The sequence below is a fragment of the Rhinolophus sinicus genome, chromosome 6 (assembly GCF_057876585.1).
Source record: "Rhinolophus sinicus isolate RSI-liver-muscle chromosome 6, RSI-T2T, whole genome shotgun sequence".
Taxonomy (NCBI): domain Eukaryota; kingdom Metazoa; phylum Chordata; class Mammalia; order Chiroptera; family Rhinolophidae; genus Rhinolophus; species Rhinolophus sinicus.
In genome coordinates, this window is record NC_142506.1 from 36,913,796 (window position 1) to 36,930,086 (window position 16,291).

General features: G+C 41.5%; 1 protein-coding gene across 16 annotated transcripts in view; it reads right to left on the minus strand.

The window, feature by feature from the left end:
* Window positions 1-4,166, minus strand: part of DPY19L4 (dpy-19 like 4) — a 73,721-nt gene extending 69,555 nt beyond the window's left edge. For 12 of the 16 annotated variants that reach the window (XR_016021517.1, XR_016021516.1, XR_016021518.1 and 9 more), the window contains exon 1: window positions 3,799-3,937. Coding sequence is in view for 10 of the 16 variants with exons in the window: in XM_074316902.2 (XP_074173003.1) it covers window positions 3,799-3,835 (37 nt within the window). In the remaining 6 variants the exon portion in view is untranslated. The other 4 variants (XM_019713357.3, XM_088799041.1, XM_088799045.1 and 1 more) reach the window with 3 other exon arrangements.
* Between the last annotated feature and the right edge of the window lie 12,125 nt (window positions 4,167-16,291).

Consider the following 16,291-nt stretch of genomic DNA (forward strand, 5'->3'; position numbering starts at 1 on the left):
GAGCTGTGTCCTACACAACTAGACTGAGAAACAACGCTTGAACCGGATTGGAGGGTTGGGTGAGTGGTGGAAGAAGGGGGAAAGGAAAAAAAAAAAAGCATAACAAGGAAAAAATATAACTATGAGTTTACTTAGTAGTTACACATGCATGTTAAACACATTAATAGTATTGGGGTTTTTTTTTAAAGAAATTTAATTGGATAATTTCAGAAAGCACGTTAACAAATACTGGGGATGCCAAAAAAATGTATACACATTTTAAGAGACTTTAACACTTTGGTCATCATTGCTCAAGCTGTAAGTGGTTCGCCATAATCACAAATGTCTAGACCCTGATGATAACCACTTTGAGCACCTCTTGTAATTGCAGAAGTCAAACGTATTCATCTGATGACTTGTATTCATCTTTTGTTATCGGTATATATCAATAGTTTTTTCTTCTTAAAATGTGTATACAATTTTTTTGGCACCCTCTGTGTATTGAGGTAGTTAACAAATGTATATGACCAATAGGTTAGGTAAGGCTTTTTATTAGACAGAGTCTAAAAGCATACATTTAAGATAAAGATAAATTTGGAAGGGGGCCAGCCCGGTGGCTCAGGCGGTTGGAGCTCCGTGCTCCTAACTCCGAAGGCTACCGGTTCGATTCCCACATGGGACAGTGGGCTCTCAACCACAAGGTTGCCGGTTTGACTCCTTGACTCCCACAAGGGATGGTGGGCTGTGCCCCCTGCAACTAACAACAGCAAGTGGACCTGGAGCTGAACTGCGCCCTCTACAACTAAGATTGAAAGGACAACAACTTGACTTGGAAAAAATCCTTACTGTTCCCCAATAAAGTCCTGTTCCCCTTTCCCAATAAAACCTTTAAAAAATGCAAAAATAAATAAATAAATAAATTTGGAAGGGGGTATTCACACAAAAAGTGTTCTTTACAAAAAGCTATCATTTTCCTTTTTATAAAAAAATTCTTTGGGGTGGCCGGTTAGCTTAGTTGTTTAGAGCGTGGTGCTCATAACACCAAGGTTGCCAGTTCGATCCCCTCATGGGCCACTGTGAGCTGTGCCATCCACAACTAGATTGAAACAACTACTTGACTTGGAGCTGATGGGTCCTGGAAAAACACACTTAAATAAACAAACAAACAAACAAATAAATAAAATTCTTTATAAAATGATTCACTTCACAGGGACTTAATAAAGTGTTCACTGTGCACATAAATGGGTGTTATAAAAGTACAATATATACAAAACTTTTGCAGTTTCTCAAATAATTTATGAAGCATACAAATCTTAACAGTCATCTCTCAAGAATCTATATTAGCAATGATAAAGATCATACAAATAAATATTCTATAAAAGATCTATAATACTGTATTTTCTTAAGTCTAAGATGCCATACATTTAAAAATACTATTTAATAACAGTTTTTCAAGGGGGGAAAAAATTACCATATTAAATACATGCACCGATTTTAAGACATGTCAATTTCAGTAGCATAAAATTGTGGGAGCGAAAAGTACAACATGGAAAATACAGCATTCATTTTAGCCAATTTCTTCAACCTTGTCCCTAAAACTGATTTTTTGACTGTCACCAAGTAACAAATCTGATTGGGTGCAAATTTCACCTCATTTCCTTTATATTGATCTTATAACTTCAAAATTGATAAACAAAGCCAAGAATCTCTAGATGGCTAAGTAGCAAAGGCCAAAGTAGTGGACAAACTAGATTATTAATTCTGATAGGAAAGCTCGAGGATAGAATTCAAGTTTCGTTTCATTATTTTACACTTTTAGCATTGCAAAGAAAAAGTCAAACTAAATGAAAATGATAACATAGCTACAAAAACAACCTGATATTTCTGGCCCGGTGACCTTCTTCATGAGATAGTATGGCTACCAGTAGGCTTGCAAATGTCCATCCAGACTCTACATAGCAATTTCCAAGTGAAGTGTTATTACTACTTTATTCAAGGTTGTCACTTTGCTCTAACATTTCTTTCAGGAAGCATAAATATAAAAACCCTGACCCTCTATAGCATCAAGAAAGACATTTTTTGAAAGATGAGATTCCTAAAGAGTAGTTACTTAGAGAAAAAGTGAGATAATGAAGAGGATCCAGGTGAGCATGAATGATAAGTAAAAATGGATATATAGAACATGTGGATACAAGTAAATTAGACTAGTCTAATTGTAATACAGTGAATACAAGATAATATGTGTCTTGAGAAAAAAGTATCGAGTGCCAAATAAATGTAAAACACTCAGAAAAATGCCTGGCACGCAGACATGCTTGCTATAAGTATCATTACTAGCATTATTATAATAAAAGAGAATTTTTTTACTCATTCATTGTTGGCTATTATATCCCAGCACCTACCACAGTAGGCACCCAAATATTTATGGAATTTAAAAACATGTTGAATGAAATTATATTTTAAATAACTGCAATCCATTATTTGTCTTATATAAAATGTACTTAATTACTTTGGAATATCTGTAATTCTACAACCAAAAATCATTTTTCATTTTATATTACATAAGTAAATTTCACAAAATAGTGTGGTCTTTTTAATTGGTTCTACATCATCTCTATTTAATTAGCTGTAACTATAATCTCCTAAAACAATTTCTCATTTTGGATGATGTATAACATTAAAGACTTCAGTACCATAGTATTAACTTTTTCATGCTTTAACTTAAGCATGAAAATGCTCATGGAAACATACAAACTAGCTTATCAGCCTACCCTCATAGATTTACAATTAGAAAAGGAAAAAACTATCAAAAAATATTTTAAATAATATACTGCAACCAAGATAAAACAAAGGCAATAAATGGAATTACATTCTTCCTTAAAAACTATAGTTTTGTTTTTGAAGCTGTTTTTAGGTTGAATGTCTTAAATTTAATCAGTTTTAACACTCTGAAAACTCAAGGAAAAGAAGACAAAGATGAAGCCAGTGAGCATAAGGGCAGGAAAGCAAGTCAGAGAACAGCAAACACTTCTTCAATTAATTTTTTAAAAATAGCTTTCCACTGAATTCTTGATACTCCGTCCTTGCACTTAGTTCACTGACTTAAATCTAAACAGATCACATTCACAACTCCCCTCAATAGGGTAAAAAGTCATATTTTCCACCAAAATGAAAACTGCTCGGTCAAGTGACACCATCATATGTATCTGCTCCTGAAATTAGTACAGGTATCATGAAGTTATTATGCCATGAATATTTCCAGTCGTAGCTGTTACTAGCTAAGTTCCTCCCAACTCCCCATTTTTCTCTCATACCTATCATTTTCTATTACTAAATACTGCTGAAAGAATTAATTTTCTTGGCATTGGCCCTGCGGAGGTACGGAAAGCTTTCTCCAGCCCACCCACCCTCAAAGCACTCCTGGCCTCCTAATACTCCACTACTACTTACAGTCCTTCGCCCTATCTTCCTCTACCATTTGAGTGAACTTGGCCTTCTTTTCTGCTTGTTCATCCCTTCCCAAATCACCTTACTACGTTTATCCCAAATCCCTGCCTCTTTTTGTACCCTTGGCATACGTCTCCTCTCAGCTGGTAACTTTGCATTTGTCAGTATCCATGGCCCTCTTAAGAGCGCACTCAACGAAGGTCATCTGGTTAAACAACTATCTCTTTCAAATATGCAATCAGTACCTAAACCTGCATCTTCTAAATCAAGCTTTATCCGTCACCACATGAATTATCTGCTCACAACCCTTCCTCTCAACCACTCCCCCACAGCTTTTGCTCTTCCTACCCCATTCCTAACTTTAAGCTCCACCTTTGTTCCCAATTCTGCGGACAAAACTTCCGGCCATTCACTCGGCTCATTCTGAATTTCTTCACAAACATCCCCATACTGGCCAGTTCTTTAACGCCTGCTCGCCCCACGCGGCCGCCCGGGTCCAGGCCTCCGGGGCCCTCGCGCCACGCCACTCTTTCCCGAGACGCCGGGAGACAGTTGGCGAGCTGGACCCCGGGCCGTTACCTTCTTCCTCCGCCATCGTTTCCGCGAAGGCCGGGGTCACCCCTGTGACTCCCGAGCGGCCGGGAGTCTCCCGCCCTCAGCGCCGCGGAAGCCTTCGACCGCCAAAGGCCCGTTCCTGGTCGCCGCACCCCCACTTCCTGACCCGCCCCCCTCCGGTGTCGCCGCCAACCGCGTCCCTTCAGGCGGCCCCGGAACCAGAGAGCGGAGAGTGGCGGAAGAATTTGGGTGGTGCTCCTGGGCCTGCGCCGGCAGGAAGGTGACTCGACGCCAGGGCGACGCTCGCAGCCAGCGCTCCAGGTCAGGCTCCTCCGGGGAGAAGGAGGCTGGTGGCCCCGTGACAGCACCTCCTCTCTCGCTGTCCTTACCAAAAGGTGCCGAGCCCGAGCATGTTTTTACCGCGACTTTTGTGGTTCGATTTATGGAGTTAGAGAATACCATCAGCTGTATCTTCCAGATCCAGCCCCCATCCCCGCCCCATTTTACGGAAAGAAAACTGAGGTCCAGAGGAGTGTGAATCATAAATCTGGACAAAGCCAGAACTGAAACCCAGGCCTAGGGTCTCCTGTCAGGGCCTGCATTCTCGGGGATTTCAGAGTTCGGCAGAACACTACGCGCTTGGGTTTAGTAGCCTCTTGACCATTACAAGAAAGAAGCTTATACTTGAAGCTTAGTGTTTTTAACCACCCAAACTGGTTAAACAAATACATTTGCATTTCATGATTTTATTTTTAAAAACAGTAATACTATGCTCTATGCAGGGGGCAGGACGCATTTAGATATTCCACAGCTGTGGGACATACTTTTAACTTGCTATACTGTTTCTCTTCATTTTTATTATATCTGACATTCTCTAACAAATACCAGGAGAACCTAGAAGTAAATTTAGGAACTGACAAAGTGCTCATTTTAAAGCAAGAGAAAAAAGCGTAAGAACTCACCGAAGTCATGGGGTAATTATGGATGTCCCATTCTTAGCAGACAGCAAAATTCTCCTAATAGCTTTGTCAAGTTAGGATATTTGGGAAGCAGCTATCAGTTTTCAGTACTGTGCAAAAACAGTTCCAGGAACTCTTTATGCCTTTAGTTGCCTGTAAATTTGTAATGCTGTCGACATTGGACCAAGAGGTAGAAACGGCGGGTACCAACAGACCGGAAAAGACCTATGTCAAAGCAGAGAGAACAGAATACATGGACCTTGAAAACTGCAAGATGTGGCAGGTTCCATGGACATGGGCAGCAGATACCAGAGTGTCCTGCTTATCAGATGAGCACACTACAAGGGCTCCACCTCATGGGAAAACAATACAATGGCCACTGAGGATCACTGTTTTCCAAGTCAAAGGTCTTGAGGTGATGTCCATTACTCATGCTTCCTTCATGATCACCTCAAAGTGACTGATGGACTTACCTGTAAATTTGCCTGCTCTATATAGTAGTGGATAGAAGAAATAGCTTCTTAAAGTGAAATGGAAATATGAAAGAAAATATAATTATTCGGGGGCTGGCACCATGGCTCAGGCAGTTGGAGCTCCGTGCTCCTAACACCGAAGGCTGCCTGTTCGATTCCCACATGGGCCAGTGGGCTCTCAACCACAAGGTTGCCTGTTTGACTCCTCGACTCCCACAAGGGATGATGGGCAGCACCCCCTGCAACTAAGATTGAACATGGCACCTTGAGCTGAGCTGCCGCTGAGCTCCGGGATGGCTGTTGGTTGGAGCACGTCCTCTCAACCACGAGGTTGCCAGTTCGACTCCCGCAAGGGATGGTGGGCTGCGCCCCCTGCAACTACGATTAAAAGGGCAACAACTTGACTTGGAAAAAATCCTGGAAGTACACACTGTTCCCCAATAAAGTCCTGTTAAGAAAAAAGATAATTATTCAATCTTCAGATAGAAATCGGTGGAATCATGATTGTGTTCCCTAGTAGAAACGTTCTTCCCTTGACCCCTAAAAGCTCCACATAAGAATAATGAGACTGGATCAGTCTGTCCCCAAACCTCTGTAATTTTGTTATGAGAGAAATAGGCCATTTTTTATTAAAAATATATACTTCATCCAAAAAAAACAGAATCTAAACTGCTCAAGGTGTTGCCATGCAGCAGGCATTATAGCTGACTTTTCAGTAGGTCATTCCATAAGACCAGCTGCTTCCAGATGGTAATGCACAGAGCTAGTGGATACATGGTCCTAAGCTATCTTCCTATGATAACTTGATTATTTTACCACTGCAAACCATAGCCTTCCAGTTTCCAGTACAAATTTTGAAGGGTCATTTTATTACCCTTTGCCATACCTTCATTAATCCTCAAATGGTATTTTATTTACAATCTACTCTCAGAGAACAATATGTTTTTCTGCTACTTTGAGGACTCCCATATGCAATTGATATTTTTAGGAAGTCGTGAAATGTTCTTTAAGAAGTTAAGTCTTTAGGAAATGTAGATTAGCAGGCTGTTGTGGAAAACTGGGTAAGAAATAAAGCTTGGAATAAGGCAGTAGGAATAAAAATTTTCAGAGAATGGATTCAAAAGATGCTGGAGGTAAAAATCTATAGGGCCTCATGACAAGTTGGATGTAATAAATGAGTTGAAGATGATTCCTGAGGTTTCTATCTTGAAATTAATCATGTGCTTTCTCTGAGCCACAATGCACTGCCAAGATATGAGAATATAAAACAAAAGCCCCTGAGGATTTACCTACTTTAAAGCAAAACAATACAGGCAAAGCTGTTTCAAAATCATTTTTCCTGTCACATGCTCCATCTTAGCAGTAACAGAATAATTAGTGTAAAATGCTTGTATAGTTCAGCTTTTCTATTAAAGACAAGAAATGTTGTTTAATCTTTATTATGTAATAAAAATCTTAGTTATCCATTGGTTAACAACATCTTTACATTATTTTCAGGTATCCTTTGTGAAGTCTGAACCAAATATGATTTGTCTTTGAAAACGTAACGCCATAACCACCGTTATATTCTGGCTTGTATTTTGGGCATGTTTTATCCATTCTTTCAACTCTTTGAAAACACATTGTAGACAACTATTTTGAGAACTGACTTAAAGTTGTTGATAATAGTAAATATTAACTGTGGGTGTGACTTAGAGGACCAACGTGATAAGCTGTATATTTCATGCTATCCGTGTGACCTATCCTTTGATTTGAGGCTGTTTTGTCTCAGCTTGTCACTACTTCTAATTGTGACTATGGATTAACGTTTTGGGTGTTTTCCCTATACCTTTTCTGTAAAAGGGATAAAGTGTATATTGTCAGTTGCTCCCACAGTTGTTTCAAGTAGGCGTCATTTTGTTCCTCATCGTTTGAAGCTTTGCTTCAGTGCCACCTGAATACATTTGCCCTGTTATCACTCATCAAAAGGGGCTTCCTTTTCATGGAATGGGAGAGCTATAATCATACAAACCAACAGAGTCAAACCGGGACTATATAATCTACTCAGGTGGGATACATTAAACAGTGTGTATTCTATTTAAATGTTTTGGATTGGGCATAATAGACATTATAGGACATTTTCTTAAGGAGTTTTTCTAGAATTAAGATTCCTCTAGGAAAAGATTTTTTACCAAATTGCTCATGTGAAATAATACTCATAAATAGATGAAAGCATTATTGGTACTAAGTGGCCTATTATTGAGATTTTCCCAGGCAAAGCTTCTATTTTAGTAGACACAGTTTACTGACTTTGTACCAAGAATCCTTCCTCTTTTCTTTGAGTAAAGCCCTCTAAATATTTGTGAAATTCAGTTAAATTGAATTACATTACAGTTGCCAGATAAAACATAAGACATTTTAGTGTAATATGTCCCATGCAATATTTGGGCCATACTTATACTAAAAATTGTTATCTGAAATTGCCATTTAACTGAATATCTTGTTTCGGGTTTGGTTTAGTGTTTCATTTGTTTTTGCTAACTCTATCAATCCTTTTTATGGATTGAGACTGCCCCAGTGGAAGCCACCTAGCACCAATTACTCTCAGGCCTTCTGGGCACATGTAAATAACAGATTGAATTTTTCTTATGACAGGGAAGGCAGATAGCAAGTGGACTCTGAGTGCCTCAGCTGCATTAATTCAGAAAAGAATCTGCCATTCTTAAAGCCCTAACACATGAAATTGCTTCTGCTGTTTTCCCACCCTACAAAGGGCTCAGGCTAGACCTGAATGGGCATAGTGCAGTCCTGGAGCTGCCGCTGAACTCCTCAGTCAGTCAGCCAGAGCCAGTGCAGATGGTTTACCAGGCATATCTAGACCTGCTGTGGTGAGAGGACTAATCACATTTACAAAATTATAGGTATCTCAAAACCAAAAGAGCACAATGATTTGGGGGGAAAAAATGTTTCCCACCTAAATTGTGCCTTATCATAACAATTTATGTAAAGAAATATATTTTTTTTAAATGTAATACAAATTGTTTAAAAAGCAATTTATTTGTAAGGGAAATTGCTATGACTTTTTTCTTTTTTAATACAATAAAAATTTAAAAATATTTTTAAATGGTACAAAAGAAAAACAATTTTTGCTATTTATCAACATTTAAATTTATAAAAATTCTTAAAACTACAGAATCACATTAGTTTTCACCTTCAGGAATACATATACTTTTTTCAACAAATATTTATTGCATATATTGCAAGCACTGCGTAGTCACTAAGAATACAGTGGGCAAAAAGATACACACTGCCATGATGGGAGTTACAATATGGGGAGCTGATTACAAGGAGATCTTACTGAGTCTAGTGAGTCAGGAAAGGCCTTCTGAAAAATATTTCTGAGTAGCAGTTAGTGAAGAGAGCAATAACAAAAACAAAATGGTGTTTCACGCAGAAGAAACACAGATTAAAGTGCATCACTCCTGCAAAGAACTAGAAAATACAACAAAGTGTAGAGCATGAAGGGAAGTGTGCCTTAAAACAAGTTCAAGATGTAGGTAGGTCATAGATTATCATGTAGTCAGACATGTGTGGATTTTTTCGTATAACAAATGGGGACCTTTAATAAAAAGATTTTAAGGAGACAACCAAAATGGTGTAGTAGGTAAATGCTGTGCTACAACCACATCAAAATTACAACAAATCTACAAAACAACCATTATTGAGAATCGCCTAAAATCAAGTTGAACTGAAGTCTTTCAACTAAGGACACACAGAAGAAGCCACCTCCAGACTGGTAGGAATGGCAAGAAACGTGGAGCAGGCTGCCCCCACACCCGTGTGTGACCATTAAATATCGGGAGGGCTATTTCGGCTGTGAGGGTCCCCTCTACCCCCAGAGGAGTGAGAGATCCCAGCCGCACCCCAGCCCAGGGTTCCAGTGCCGGGGAGAGAAGTCCCCATAATTTCTGGTTGTAAAAACCAGCGGAGATTGTGACTGAGTGAGACGGAGTGTGGCTGCTCTGAAAGGGACCATGTGAGGACTTACCCTCCAACGGAATCACTCACTCTGAGCTCCAGTGCTGGGGCATCAGCTGGAAAGATGGCAGGGACATACAGGGGGGGAACTGAGTTGCCTGTCTTGGGACGGGGGCTGGAGAAGCAGCATTCTCCTAGACAGAGGAGCTGGTACAGGCCATTGTTTCTTTGCTGAGCTTTCCCCCTTCACCATGAGAGGATGCAGGCGCCTGCCATATCTGAGTCTCCACCGTTTGTTTGCCACACCCTGGCGATTCGAGACCTGGCCCTGCTCAACTTTTGGGCACACCCAGGTCTCTTCCAGTGGCTCTTTTGTGCAGATCGCCTGCCTTAGCTCATGCTGCAGACTTTCCTAGGGTCTCTCAAAGGTTCACGGAACCCAGACAAGCAGCACCTGGATTGAGCATGTCCTGTACCTCTGGCTGAGCAGCCCTAAGCAGGCACTAGAGACAGCCGGCTTTGGTTCATGGCTTGCTTGGCCTCTCAAGGTGCTTCCAAACACAGCACAGGCAGCAGCCATCTGCGGATTTATTTGTGGTTCCTCCTGGGTGGCCCCAGGTGGCACAAGGACTGTGGCTGAACTTGACAACGGATCCCCTCTAAGGTGGTGGGGCTGTCACCACCAGTGGCCAGCTTCAAAATGAGCTGGAGCATCACCCAGCCGCCTCCAAGTACCACACACCCAAGGAGCGGATTGGGCAGGCACCAAAGTCCTGCTGAGGGAGATCCTGCTCAGTATGGTTAGCCCCTGCACAACAATTCTTCCACTGTAGTCAAGGCCAGTCCTCACAACCGGTGAGCCCAAAGGTCAGTCCCTCCTATTGATGTGCAATTATCAACCAAGGCTACAAGAGGATGGCACATACAACCCACACAAGGGACGCACCTGGAGTGTGTGGCTCAGGCAGCCAGAAAGACTGTGCCACTGAACCCCCCACAACATACCTACATAAAGCCACTATACTAACACTGGAAAAATATAGCAGCCCCACCTAATACACAGAAACAAACACAGGGAGGCAGACAAAATGGGGAGACAAAGAAACATGTCTCAAATAGAAGAATAGAATAAAGCTTCAGAGAAGAACTAAGCAAAATGGAGATAAGCAATCTATCAGACGTAGAGTTCAAAATACTGGTTATAAGAATGCTCACTGGTCTCAGAGAGAACTTCAACAGAGAGAAAGGAGGCATAAAAATGGAGATGGAAACCATGAAAAAGAACCAGTCAGAAATAAAAGATACAATAACAGAAATGAAGACTATATTACAGGGAATCAACAGTAGATTAGATGAAGCAGAGGATCCAACCAGTGATGTAGAAGATAAGGTAGCAGAAAACACCAAACCAGAACAGAAAAAAAAAAAAAAATCCAAAAAATTGAGGAGAGTTTAAGGGGCCTCGGAGACAATATCAATTGTACCAACATTTGCATTATAGGGGTACCAGAAGGAAAAGAGAGAGAGAGCAAGGAATTGAAAACCTATTTGAAGAAATAATGACAAAAAACTTCCCTAACCTGGTGAAGGAAATAGATATACAAGCCCAGGTAGCACAGAGAGTCCCAAACAAGATAAACCCAAAGAGGCTGACACCAAGACACATCATAATTAAAATACAAAAGGTTAAAGACAAAGAGAGAATCTTGAAAGCAGCAAGAGGAAAGCAGTTAGTTACTTACAAGGGAGCCCCAATAAGACTGTCAGTTAGTTACCTACAAGGGAGCTCCCATAAGACTGGCAGCTGATTTCTCAAGAGACTTTGCAGGCAAGAAGGGAGTGGCAGGAAATATTCCAAGTGATGAAAAGCAACGACATACAACCAAGATTACTCTACCCAGCAAAGCTATCACTTAGAATTGAAAGACAGATAAGGAGCTTCCCAGACAAGAAAAAGCTAAAGGAGTTCATTACCACCAAACAAGCATTACAAGGGATCTTACAGGGATTTCTTTAAGATGACAGGGGAGTTAAGGGTGGGCGAAATGGGGAGGGATTAAGAAATACAAATTGGTTGTTCCACAGTAGTCATGGGGATGTAGGGTATAGCATAAAGAATATAGTCAGTTACACTGTAATAACTAGGTATGGTGCCAGATATGTACTAGATCTATCAGGGTGATAGATGGGAATGGGGTTGGGGGCAGGGTGAAAAAGGTGAAGGAATTAAGAAATACAAATTGGTAGTTAATACAGTATGGAAGCAGGAGCCACACGATCCGCAACCTGCCATCCACTTCTCTCTGCAACAATGTTGTCAAGATCATGTAGGGTGCCAGATGGGCACTACACTTATCAGGGGGATCACGTCATAGATTGTGTAGATGCCTGACAAATGTGCTATACAACTGAAGCTGAAGTAGAATAATATTAAATGCCAACTATAACTAAATACATAGGTATATATAGTCATAGGATGTGGAGTACATCATAGGAAAGATAGTCAATGGTATAACAGCTATATGTCAGAAGAGTAGTACCTTGGGGGGTGGAGTATCATGATATGAGGGGTTCAAATGTCTATTATGTTGCTGTGTGCACCTGAAACTAATTAAAAAATTAAAAAAATATTTTAAGAACACAAACGCTATGTTATCACACATACATTAATGAGGTTGGGAGGAAATTTTTGCAGGTGATGGATGTTTGTGACATTGTGGTGAGGATTTTACTGGTGTATACTTATCTCCAAACTCATCAAGTTGTATATACATAAATATAGGAAATTTTTATATCTCAATCATACTTCAATAAAGGAGTTAAAAAGAAAACATGTAATGAGGTCTGTGTTTTTAAGTTAAGACTGTTCTTTTAAAATAAGCATTCTAGGAATAGAGGAAAGCAGAACTTGATTCAAGGAGTCCAATATTGAGGCAAAAAACTGATGAGATGCTGGTGACTAGGATGGTGAGGAGAGTAAACTAAGCATGAGTTTCTAATTTTAAGACTTGATGGTATATGGTGCTGGTTCCTGAAGTAACGAGAATGCAAGGAACAGCAGGGTTTTAGACACAGGAAGGTAAATTCTATTTTAAGTATGTTGACTTTGAAGTGCCTGGGGAGAAGTCCAAATGGAAATATCTGTTACACTGTTGGCTATAAATGTACATAGGTCTGCAGAGTGTGGAAGTAAATGAATGAGTTTGCCCAGAGAATGAATAGATGGAAAAGGCAGCTGAGGAAGGAACCATGAGCAACACTGTCAGTGTGGGGACAGAGCCCCAGAGAGTAGTTTACAGGCTCTCAGCCTCACGTGGAAGGGTGCTGGCTCGGGTGGTGAATGGCTGTCGGCTGTGGCTGATTGGCCGTCGGCTGTGGCCGGTTAGCCGATTGGCCGCTGGTATAACTGCTGCGGCTACGAAGGATTGCCAAGGATTGCCGAGGAGCCGAGCAGAGCCGAGCAGAGCCGAAGAGAGCGGAAGAGGAGAGCAGAGAGAGAGGAACAGAGAGGAGAGAGTGGAGGAGAGTCATCGGTCGGTCGGTTGGCGGAAAGCGGACGGCAGGTCGGCGTCCGGTGGGCCCAGCCTCCAGTGAGACCATAGTGGTATGACTCCCCTAACTATGGCTCCGTGGGTGTTCCTTTTCGGCCTCACCATATCCTGCGTTCTTGTGTGGGGAGCGGGAGCAGAGACCCCGCAGGCTGCCCCGCCTGAAAGATGGCGCGGCGAGAAGGCCTCCGTGCACGACAAATGGCGCAGCAAGCAGGGTCTCCCGCATGACAGTCAGGTATGGAAGGATGACTCACAAAGGAGGCTGAGACTCAAAACACGCTGAGAATTCCACATTTTTAAAAATGTGCTTTTTAGTGTTTAACTCTATCAAATGGGTTTTATTTATAAAACACTGGCTCAAATTTGAGTAATAGCAGCTTTGTTACCCATTGTCATGCAGGGTATCATGCAGGGTCTCAGCTCCCGCTCCCCACAGAAGAACGCAGGACAGGGTGAGGCCAAAAAGGAACACCCACGGAGCCATAGATAGGGGAGTCATACCAGTATATTCTCGCTGGCGGCTGGGTTGGAGACACAGGAAGCAGGAGCCACATGATCCGCAACCTGCCATCCACTTCTCTCTGCAAACCAACCTCACTTGCTAGCTGCAATCCGCTGTGCTAACTGCAATCCGCTTTTACTAACTCAGCCACCATCTTCTTGATAGCCCCCATTTGCTGCTAGCGTAGCCACAGCAGTTACATTGTGGCCAGTGACTCACTGGTTACAGCTGATGGCCAACTAGCCACAGCTGATGGCCATCCAATCACCGTTGATGGCCATTTACTACCTGTGCCAGCACCTTTCCACTTGAGGCCTAGAGCCTGGAAATTGCACTCCTGGCTGTCCCCACACCCATTTATCAACATTCGCTTTTAGAACAGCAACATATGCAGCTACTAAATAATTCAGCTGCTGAAGTAATGGCATGCTGGCAATAAAGTAAAAAGGCAGACCAAAGGAACACTATGAAGCCCTACTGTGTGACACTATAAACAATTAACTATATTTAGGCAATGCTAGGAAAAGAGGCAGAACAGATAAAGGAGCAACTATGAGAATATTAATCACATTAACCAGTTTTCAAATCTTTATCTTCCAGATCCCTTCATTTACTTTCTATGCAACTGTGAGCAGGTTTTATTAACCTACAGTTCAGTTTCCTAGTCTATAAAATAATTAGTAGTACCTACTGTAATAGGTTGTGAAAATTCATTTAACCAACAAAATGCTTATTATTGTTGGGCTTATTATGTTCTCAGTTTTGTTATAGCTTCCAAGATAATGATTACCAGTTTGGGGACAGAGCCCCAGAAAGTAGTTTGCAGGCTCTCGGCCTCACGTGGAAGGGTGCTGGCTCGGGTAGTAGATGGCCGTCAGCTGAGGCTGGTTGCCCGTCAGCTTTGGCCAGTTAGCCAATTGGCCACTACTATAACTGCTGCGGCTACGGAGGAGAGTCGAGGAGAGTGGAGGAGAGTCATCGGTCGGTTGGCAGAAAAATGGACAGCAAGTCGCACGTCCAGTGAACCCAGCCTCCAGTGAGACCATAGTGGTATGACTCCCCTACCTATGGCTCCGTGGGTGTTCCTTTTTGGCCTCACCATATCCTGCGTTCTTGTGTGGGGAGCGGGAGCAGAGACCCCACAGGCCGCCCCGCATGACAAATGGCGCAGTGAACAGGGTCTCCCGCACGACAACCAGCTTGGTCCCAAATATCCTTCCATCTTCCACTTTTAGGAATTGCACTAATCTATACTGAAATAAGGACATTTGCCCTTTGATATAGGTCTAAGCAAGGGGGAAGTCACGTAGTTTGCTTGTGAACCTTTTTTCCCTAGTAGGTCCACACCTTGGGAACTTGGCCTTCAAGATCTCAACAGAAAGGAGGCAGCAAAAATGTAGAAAAACAATTTTCTCCCTACGGAACTCAGGGCTCTTACTCCCTAATTTTATCCTTGTATCCTTGTGGTCCTCAAAGTTTAGATCATCTTCTGTCTAGTCCGTATTTCTTCATATTAGCGCATGGACCAGAGAATGGATTAAAGCAGTTGTATTGATTTAACCTTAAACCGAAGACATCCATAAACAATATTCCACCAGTTCAGTCCTATTCTTTTACTCTTCTCATTAAGAGCATCGCCTCCTACAGGGGCTCAATTTTAAACTTGACCCAAAGAACTTGCTTTAAAATAATACAACAGTGGGGAAAAGAAGCACGATTGGCCTGGGATTCGTAACTGTTGAAACTGATAGAGTACATGGTATTCATTATTCCATCTACTTTTGTGTATGTTAAAGAAAAATTGTTTTCAGAGCTGGAGAAAGCAAGAACAGAAATTGTGTAATCAACTACAATACCTAAGAGATTGATCTTGAAGGTCTTTTATATGTTCCAGTCCTCTTTACTCCCATTCTCTCTTCCTTCCCTATCACCCTTACTGCCTGGTTTTCTTTTCTGCCATGAGAAGAGCAGCTACACAAGGCACTTTCAGGGAGCTAAATAGGAAAACCAGTTTAGCCCAGGCAATTTTGTTTTTGGTGAAGGCAGGGAAGAGCCTGGGCTACATTAAATGCCTGCCAGAGACATCAAAGAAAAGAGGAACATGGGTCAGAAGCTCAGCTTGTCTAGAGGTCTCTGCCACCTCCTTGCAGATGATGGCACAGACCCAAAGTTGAAGTACAAATCATTTTTGTAAATGACATAGACTGGGACTGAAAAACTTTCCCAGGTGAACTGAACTTCAATCAGTGAATGCTTAACATGGGCAAACTGAGTGAACAGAAATATGCTAGATAAACAAGAAATGCAAGTATATATCGCCCGTCTTTGTGGTTACAACATTCAGAATTGACACACTTGAGCTCTATAACAAGATTATATATGTTAAGTGACAGTGAGTGACAATGTATATAGTTCTGAAATGGTAAGTCAGTCAAGACTTAGCTGTGGTCCTAACAAATGGGTAGAATTTGGATTAGAGAATATTGGAGAACTGAGCATCAAGGACAGAGTAATTAGGGGGGAAAAGAGTCTGTGGAATTCAGAAACACTAAAGTCCTAGATCTTAGTTTTACGTGGCTTAAATAGGTTTTCAAGTTGTCAAACAGAGCTCCAGTAATATGATGCCAAGACCAAATGTTAATATGTCTGACTGCCCATTAAAAGTATCACAGTTTCATTGATTAATGCTCTAAGGATAACCATATCCTTGTTTGAACTGTATCTGGAATGCATTTACCATTGATAGCTTTTACAAAATACTTATGGTAAACTTAGGGAAAAACCTCACCACCTCAGGAAAAGATGGCTTACCCATGCTCCTCCACCATTATTATAGCTCTTCTAATAACAAAAAAGAATGCAAACATC